The 9407-nt window shown below is 39.9% G+C and overlaps 1 protein-coding gene across 1 annotated transcript; it reads left to right on the top strand.

Annotated features, from left to right (window-relative positions):
- Positions 1–541: 541 nt before the first annotated feature.
- Positions 542–7939, top strand: LOC123520370 (alpha-aminoadipic semialdehyde dehydrogenase-like). Its single transcript, XM_045282618.1, has 10 exons — positions 542–599; positions 750–1033; positions 2955–3062; positions 3970–4078; positions 4289–4506; positions 4702–4917; positions 5456–5635; positions 5914–6073; positions 6779–7008; positions 7375–7939. Exons 1-10 carry the CDS (start codon positions 557–559, stop codon positions 7585–7587), a joined length of 1761 nt encoding a protein of 586 aa, XP_045138553.1. The 5' UTR covers positions 542–556; the 3' UTR covers positions 7588–7939.
- The last annotated feature ends 1468 nt before the right edge of the window (positions 7940–9407 follow it).

The raw sequence follows: 9407 nt of genomic DNA, 5'->3' as shown, positions 1-9407 counted from the left end.
TATATATATATATATATATATATATATATATATATATATAGCCATAATATACTTTTCTTTCACAATGCAGTACTTAGCTCCTTTTATAAGTTTAACAAAAATAAAGATATATGATAACCCCCATATAAAAAAAAAGAAAGATCATGCAAAATTCACAACAGGAAAGTCATATTTAGCGGCATTGCCTTTATTTACACGGCATATCTTTAGTAACTTGGGATGCTTATAACATTTGCTTTATATAATATATTTTGCTCACCTTCCAAGACTTATTTCTCTTCTCTTTATCACGTTCCACTGAAAAAAAAAAATTAGAGCTCTGATGGGCGTTGCGCAACTTCCCTACGTAGAATGTCTATGCATGTTTATAAACACTAGATACTACTAAAGCCACAGTACTTTTCCATCTTGCGCACTGTATGAGGGAATGGTCAAATGTATTACGTACGATATGTACCGTACGTAGCCCTGTTTGAGTAAAGTCATCTGGTTTAAACAACAATTATGTAATTATATCAATGGATTCGACGAGTTTTGAAAAAAGTCAAATTCGGTTATGGATATTAGGGATGCAATTCATGTGAGAGCACACGTGTGTGGTACGTGTAATACCCTTAATCATCATTTCATTATCTGCACGATTTCTCTTACACTGTTGTAGTATGTCAATTTCAACTATTCCATCAAATATGTTAGATATTCTAGAAGGACATTTTAAGGAGTTTCATCCTCCACGATATATATCCCAGGCCCAGCCCTCAGTGAGGAACAGACGAGCAAGCCCCGAGGTTCAGAGCGGCTGGCAGCAGTGGGCGTCTGGCAGGTTAGCAGCAGCAGCAGCACCATGGCTCCCCTCCTAGCCCGGCCCCTCACCCGGTTCGCCGCTACACACTACTCGCCACTCATTCTCCTGAGAACCATGTCGTCAGGCAACTTCCTTATCAACCAGCCCAAGTACGCCTTCCTCAAGGAGCTGGGCCTGGCTGAGACCAACAAGGGAGTGTTCAACGGCAAGTGGTTCGGCAATGGCGAGGTGAGATTTACTATTAATTTTAGTGGCGGTGATGGCAGGCGGTATGGCTGTGCTGGGAGGCGGGAGTGTTGCCGTCCCAGCTTATCCCCCGCCTGCTATGACCGAGTGATAACATCCTGGCGTGATAACAGAGCTGAAGCAACATGCGGAAGTAGCGTGAAAGTTTCGGGACAAATTTATGCACTTAGCACATTTTGTATTTGTGTAGTTTTGCCGCTGTCTTCACTTCATATATAACTTACGGGTGGGCGTTTGAAATTGCTTGCATTATATAGGAAGTAGTGGCTGTGTATGTTATTATCGTCAAAAATACTGAAGATCCCCATCAGAAAAAAATATGTAAATGCCGACAAGAAACCTTACTTAGTTCACCGTACTTTATTTTAGCGTTAAAAGTTGAGTTTAGTGCCTTGAAACCGCGATGTCTATCTTGTCTCCCTTCTTTACTGTTGTCATTAATTACACATTCAAAATGTTTTCGTCAAAGAGTAATAGTTGATCATGTATAGACTGTAATAATGAATTAAATGGTGTAGATGCGGGTTACTATTCGTAGTGTGGTGTGATGGTGATAGGGGTGGTGGGAGGAGGGGAGGGGTTATGTGAGGGGAAAGGCAGCAGGCCGAGGGTTGGTGGTGGTTGGTGGGAGGCTGGGAGCGAGGATTGGCTGGCGACTTCTGCCCAGCAACCCAAGTGGATGAGTTAGAAATAGATGCCCGGTGACTACCGCGTTGCATAATTATGTGCACATGTAACGCATTTCTTCATGCTTCGTGTGTTCAAGAACTATTGCTAACCTTTGCTATGCATTGGAGAGAGAGAGAGAGAGAGAGTGGTGTGGGGAGGGAGAGTGACATCTTACAGCTGTTGAGGGAGGGAGCAGTGGGAGTATTGACCTTGAAGTAATCAGGAGTCCCCTCATCACCAATCAAGCTATTTCTTGACTCCCAGCCATAACGCCTCATATTTAACCAGTCTTCTACTTACGCATAGTTGTAAGATAATATTATATCATTGTAATGTAATGAAGTAAAATGTTAGCTACCAAATGTGAATGGCCACCGTGAACCTTTTAACGCCACGTGTGACGCTTGTATCAAACATACATGCGACTCGCTAATCGCCATAGGAGGCAACATATATTTGTACATAACATATAAACAAAAAATAGTCTATATATATTTGATACCAAGAACTTAATAACTCACGGTGGATTGAGAAAGTATTGTATAGTCCTGAAATGCCACATCTTTTCTCGACGCACTTGCCTTACGTTTTCTCGAATTTTTCCCGAAAACTGTGAATGCACATCCAATCTTTTATGACGTTGACACATGATAGTGGAAATTTTTTTTTTATGTAATCAAGTTCTTTGCCTGGTTTATCAGCAATTACTGTCTACTAGTTTATAATCTGAAACTGGTAGCTTCCAAACTTTTAAGGTTAGTCTGACCGCGAAACGTTTTTTCACACATGCTATATTCTCTCTCTCTCTCTCTCTCTCTCTCTCTCTCTCTCAGCAGCTTCTCGGCTATGACTCATTTAATAGTGAAAGAAACTCCATTTTGGATATCTCTAATCATTAATGGTTCAAATAAGAAAGAAGTACTCATTCCTTGCAAGTCATGTGGGAAAAACAGACAACCTGCACCACAGCATAACGTGTGTAGTTTTCTCCAAACTCATTTTTGAGAGCTTTTAAATTAACATATACAGTTGGTGATGTATCAGTTAGCTTACGCCTAGCAAAGTCCTCTCTCATCACCATTCATGAATACTACTTACTTTTTTTCATTTTCCCATAAGGCTAGTTAGTACTTACAATAGATATATCTGACCGTAAGCCAGTCTCTCTCTCTCTCTCTCTCTCTCAAGATACATATAGTTAGTATGTATGCATTACATCAAAGTGACCCGACAGGTCATCACGTCATACTGCCCGGCCAACAAGCAGCCCATCGCCCAGGTACAGCAGGGCACTGTGCAAGACCTGGATGAGTGCATCAAGGCTAGTAAGGAGGCATGGCAGGTGAGTCCACACTCTCTCACAACTACCATAGAGAGATAGTTGCGTGGAACAAAAAGGACAGAAAGGGTCACTGGTTTCTCTCAGAAGCATGGAAATCAGAAATAGTCTGGATAGGAAACTTGTCTATGTAAAGAATATGTGAAAAGGAGATTGGGCAGTATGAATGTAGCTTTTCGTGCATATCAAAACACACACACACACACACACACACACGGGAGCTCAGTGGTTAGAGCGTTGGCTTCACAAGCCAGAGGACCGGGGTTCGATTCCCCGCCGGGTGGAGATATTTGGGTGTGTCTCCTTTCACGTGTAGCCCCTGTTCACCTAGCAGTGAGTAGGTACGGGATGTAAATCGAGGAGTTGTGACCTTGTTGTCCTGGTGTGTGGTGTGTGCCTGGTCTCAGGCCTATCCGAAGATCGGAAATAATGAGCTCTGAGCTCGTTCCGTAGGGTAATGTCTGGCTGTCTTGTCAGAGACTGCAGCAGATCAAACAGTGAAACACACACATACACACATTCTGCATTTCTTTTAACAAGCAATGAATAGGTTTACAGTACACTGAAGGAAGTCTTGATAATTTAACCAGGAGGCTGTATAGGAAGGAACTTATATTGCTTTGTATTGTTCTCACAATTCTTAATGAAATGAACTTAAAAAAATTTTAAATAACAGGTTAAACTTAGCTTTCCATGTACGTACTGACTTTTTAGCCTTAATATCACTCATAACATGGAAAAGTAGTTGCATTATGATTAATATAACAGATAGTCTATTTCATAAACCTAACATTCAGGTAGCTAGAAGAGAATTATTTTATTCAGTAAGATTATAATAGGAATAAATGGCAGATATTGTTATTTTTATAACATTGTAAATATTATTAGTAATCAGACTTGACCATTAAAGGTCTGGGCTGACATGCCTGCCCCTGCACGTGGTGAGATTGTGCGCCAGATTGGAGAGGCACTGAGGGCAAAGCTAGTGCCTCTAGGACAGCTGGTTGCAGTTGAGATGGGTTAGTATAGATGATAGATAAAACTTGTAAAATAATAGGGTTGTTATAATTTGTATTTAAACATATTTATAACTGAAATGTACTTCCTTTAAATCAGCTGTTCATCCTTTTTGACCTTTTAAAAGTAATGGATTCCTGGGAGAGATAAACCTAAACATTGTGTGCCATAGACTGTGTCCTGCAAACACTCATCATGCATTGTTTCTTCAGGCAAGATCAAACCAGAAGGTATTGGTGAGGTTCAGGAATACGTTGACATTTGTGATTTTGCGGTGGGTTTGTCCCGAATGGTGGGAGGATCTGTGCTGCCATCAGAGAGACCAGGCCATGTCTTGATGGAAAATTGGAATCCCTTGGGTGTTGTGGGTGTCATCACAGCCTTCAACTTCCCTGTGGCTGTGTATGGATGGAACAGTGCCATTGCAATGGTAAGGCATTTTTGGTATGCTTCATTGATGATACATACTTATCATTATTGTATATATGTGATAATCTATATATTGCCTAGATACTTATACCTTTGGATATTTATTTTCTACTTCCATTATTTCTTTGAAATGCATGGAGTTTCTTTACTTTGAGTAATTACTTAGATGCACTACATAATTGTGTTTGGTTGGCAGGTGTGTGGTGACACCCTGGTGTGGAAGGGAGCTCCCACCACCCCCTTGGTATCCATTGCCACCACCAAAATTGTTGAGTCAGTGCTAGTCAAGAACAATCTGCCAGCTGCAGTGTCTACGTTGTGCTGTGGTGGAGCTGATGTAGGCACAGCCATGGCCAAGGATGAGAGAGTACCATTAGTGTCATTCACAGGATCCACCAATGTTGGCAACAAGGTACATTCTGTGAATAATGTGGCATTACATCAATGCTCACACATCTTTCATTGTGGTTGTGTGTTATATCTGATCACTTATAGAAGAAGACTCTCTCTCTCTCTCTCTCTCTCTCTCTCTCTCTCTCTCTCTCTCTCTCTCTCTCTCTCTCTCTCTCTCTCTCTCTCTCTCTCTCTCAACACAAGGATACAGATGATAAGGTTAGATATTATAGGAAAAAGAGGTTGTCCTATTTAAAATTGAAAGACATCAGTACGTAGGGCATTAGAATGAAACAGGAGAGTGAGGAGTCCTGAGTGTGCAAAGATGACATGTATGAGATGGAGTAAATGGAGACTATTGCAGCTAGATAAATTTGACACTCACATTGAATTAAAGAACAATTGTTGATCATGCTTTCACTATACATCTAGTGTTGCGTGAAAATGTAGATTCAACCCATATCTATTAAGTTAATAGCATTGCACACCAGAGTAGCATACTGATAAGCCTTGTAGTGTGTCTGGGACATGATCTAATAGTGGCAGTGTTTGTACAGGTTGCTCTCATGGTACAAGAACGTTTTGGTCGTCACCTGCTTGAGTTAGGCGGCAACAATGCCATCATTGTGGACGAGGATGCTGACCCAGAGATGGTAGTGCGGGCTGCCCTCTTTGCCTGTGTGGGCACAGCTGGCCAGCGCTGCACCACCACCCGTCGCCTCATTCTCCACCACACTGTGAGTGTCCTACAGCCATGTCTCTTAAACATAAATGTAAATGATCCTTCAAGAAAGCAATGGATCAAGGTCTGTTGTTGTGGAATGATCAAGTTAATATGTTTTCTCTTGCACTTCTTGTTTAGTTATTTTCTTTTCTAAACATCACATTTAATAAGCATATAATGACTGTTATTGATTATTCATTTATTAATTGATCATCAAATATGAAAGGTTTTTGGTGCTTTTATTGTGTGGTGTACCTGTAGAGCAGCCATTAACTAGCATGACATCAACAGCTCCATGATGTCATTGTGGAGCGCCTAGTGAAGGCATATGGCAACTTCATGTCTCGTATCGGTGACCCCCTTGATGATGGAACGCTGTACGGACCGATGCATTCCCAGCAGGGCATTGATGGCTTCCTAGCCACTGTGAAGGAAGCTCAGGCTCTTGGAGGTAAGGCAAACTACCCATTTGTATACCACTTAGCAAGAAACATGTATTTACTTAAAGTGTAGTGCCCAGAATTTGAGGAAGTTCAAGTTGTCCTGTCTGCATACGTACTTTATCCAATTAAGTCAAGGATTTCCTAATCAGTTCATCTCTGCACCCAACTTAGCTAGTTTGTACTTTTCTAGTAGTAAGTAAAATAATCTTGAGAGTAACACAGCTTTGTTTACAACTTTGTAGTGTGATAAATTCAGAAAGATTGGCTCTTAGGTCATTGTTGCCAGGTGATAATTTTCCATCATCCTTTTATTTTATTGCCAAAAAAACTACTAATCCTTCTTATGGTAGCAGCAGTGTTAGGAAAATTTTTCTTGTATGTCTTAGAAGTAGCCATCCAATATTAAATCTAGGACTAAGAACTCTAAGGGCCAATGTAAAAAAATCCAAGTTTTGAGAAAAGCATGTATGAAATATTGCATCCTTTATTAACTATCGGGTAATTACAACAAACGTGCACTAATGGAGCTCCCCGGATGCATGGACAACATTGGCCATTATAGCACTGATAGACTGATGAATTTCTAGTTTAGTGGTGTGCTTATCAACAATCTGCCATTTTTTGACATTGGTCCTTCTAGCTCTCAGCCCTAGAAATCATACTACTAATGCTACTTTTACACTACTTCAAGGTAATGCTGTATCCTTCCCCAGGCAAAGTGGTTTTCGGTGGAAAGGTGATGGAACGGGAAGGATACTTTGTGGAGCCAACCATCATCACTGGCATGCCCCATGATGCTCCAGTGGTTCAAAAGGAAACCTTTGCCCCCATTGTTTACATCTTGAAGTGCTCCTCTGTGGATGAGGGCATCAGCTGGAACAATGAAGTGAAGCAAGGCCTTTCCTCATCTCTCTTCACACAGAATCTTGCAAATGTATTCAAGGTAAGTCATTCTTTTGTGAACTTTATACACTTGTTTTATGTCAATTTTCCTTGGTCACTAAGCATCGTTCTTTTGGCTGCTCCATAAATAAAAGTTACCACTAGTGATCACTCCTACTTATTTAGTTTCATAGATGAGGCAAGTTACAAAGTATGGAAAATAAAATGCTGACACTTGTCTGAGTTCAAAGCAACAAAAAGTTTCATTTGCTGTATGTATTCATTATTTTGAACAAGCGAAAACATATATTAGTACTGTACATAAACCAAAAGCCAAAAGGCTCATTATAACCCTCATGTGAAAATCTGTGGTGTTACTGATTATCACTGCACATGTATGACATTTCATCTCTTTTGTTCTCTGCAGTGGTTGGGTCCAAAGGGTTCAGACTGCGGCATCATCAACATCAACATCCCCACCAATGGAGCAGAAATTGGTGGTGCCTTTGGAGGAGAGAAGCACACAGGTGGAGGCCGAGAGTCTGGCTCTGACGCTTGGAAGCAGTACATGCGGCGCTCCACCTGCACCATCAACTACACCAAGGAGCTTCCACTTGCTCAAGGCATCAAGTTTGAGTAACTGTCACAACCTTGCACTAAGTGTTCTTATTGCCTGTCTTGGTTGATGATCCAAGACACTTTGTCCATCCTAATATCATCAGTGTGCTGCTCCTTTTCAGTTTAATTTTTATACTTGAAGTTCTTTGTGAAATCCATTTGTGATGGATCATGTAAGTTTTACTACATTATCGTAGAATCTACTTGCTCAATATCACGTATGTAATTGACTGTCAGGTTACTCTAATGTAATGAAACCATTTCCAAAGAACAGGATGCCAAACTGTAAAGAGCTATTTTGTAAAGATGCAATATTTTATATACTACACTTGTATCCTGTTACATGGAATCACAATATAATTTGAAAATTGTTTTATTTGTTTTTCAATTTCATTGTGTTTCTGTTTATATCCCCATGCTGTAAAACAGGACAGCCAAGACAAGATGTCTCCATTCATACTTTAACATTTGGAAGTATTTCCTCTCAGGGTTTAGGCCTATGTGAAGCGAGAAATCCACTATATATATATATATATATATATATATATATATATATATATATATATATATATATATATATATATATATATATATATATATGCTCCTGCCCCAACCTTGTGTAAAAAATATTTTTAGGAATGTATTATTAAATTGTCCTTAAACTTCATTGCAGACTGCTGCCCCACAGGTCCTTGGCTTCACAGGCTGTTAGGGAAACAGATAGTACTGCAGAATACTGATGGAGTCCATGGTTATAACTGATTACCTTCATTAGTCTAGCAGAAAAAAAAAAATAAATAAATAAATAAAAAAAAAAAAAACGAAGGTAATCAGTTATAACTATGGACTCCATCAGTATTCTGCAGTACTATCTGTTTCCCTAACAGCCTGTGAAGCCAAGGACCTGTGGGGCAGCAGTCTGCAATGAAGTTTAAGGACAATTTAATAATACATTCCTAAAAATATTTTTTACACAAGGTTGGGGCAGGAGCATATAGTTACTTTCTCTCCTTTAAAAGAATCACACATACCATTATTTTTCAGCATTTGCATAAACTGGATATTGGGTTCAATGGCAGACAAAATGCCAGGGTCAATGTCCTGGACTTGTGCAGGTGACACAAATCTTTATTGATTCAGTGAAGGCTCTGGAAGTATGTAATGTATTTGATGAGGGAAGATTTCTGACTTAAGGTCCTCTAAGCCATGACTCCTGGTAGTTATTTTGGATGTTTGTCTGACTGAATTCTGTACAAGATATACAAGATACTCTACAAGAGTTGCCTTGAATAGAGAGACATCTTGGACTGACACAACACTTTTAAGGAAGGAGTGAGTTCACCATGTCTAAATTCTTCTTTCTGATGTTTGCATGAGAATGAATGGAGAAAATTCTGTACTGCTGACCATATATGAGTGACTGGTGGGCTTGGAAATACACACTTAATCCAGCTTTAATGAGCAACCACTCACTATGAAAGACTTGCCTAAATTTAATCATGGTAAGGCAAAGTAGCCTTCCTTCTTGCACATTAAATGAGACAAGAGTCTCTATGCACTCCTGGTAAGGGTGATTTGATGTATCATTTACCTTTCTGCTCCATCTTTCTACTTCTCTAAGCAGCTTCAGATCACCTACACATCCTGTATTCCACACCAATGAGGAACACTCAGGACTAGTGTTGTGTGTGTAGTGTTGAGCAGTGACATAAAAAAAAACTGCAAATGACTCGATATTTAAAATGAGGAAGACTTAAGTCTTGGCCATTATGTCGTTAACAAAAAATATAGCTGCATTCATGGTGACTTGATGGATCCTTCCTAGAGTTACTCTGTGTGTGT

This window comes from Portunus trituberculatus, chromosome 46, assembly GCF_017591435.1.
Source record: "Portunus trituberculatus isolate SZX2019 chromosome 46, ASM1759143v1, whole genome shotgun sequence".
In the NCBI taxonomy this organism is placed as follows: domain Eukaryota; kingdom Metazoa; phylum Arthropoda; class Malacostraca; order Decapoda; family Portunidae; genus Portunus; species Portunus trituberculatus.
This window is presented reverse-complemented; position numbering and strand designations above follow the sequence as displayed.

Excerpts from the sequence above, each read along its gene's own strand:
- LOC123520370 (XM_045282618.1), top strand. The coding sequence starts at position 557 with ATGGATATTAGGGATGCAATTCATGTGAGAGCACACGTGTGTG. Across the intron at positions 4,079-4,288 it reads GCTGGTTGCAGTTGAGATGG|GCAAGATCAAACCAGAAGGT; the intron begins GTTAGTATAGAT and ends TTGTTTCTTCAG. Across the intron at positions 6,074-6,778 it reads GGAAGCTCAGGCTCTTGGAG|GCAAAGTGGTTTTCGGTGGA; the intron begins GTAAGGCAAACT and ends ATCCTTCCCCAG.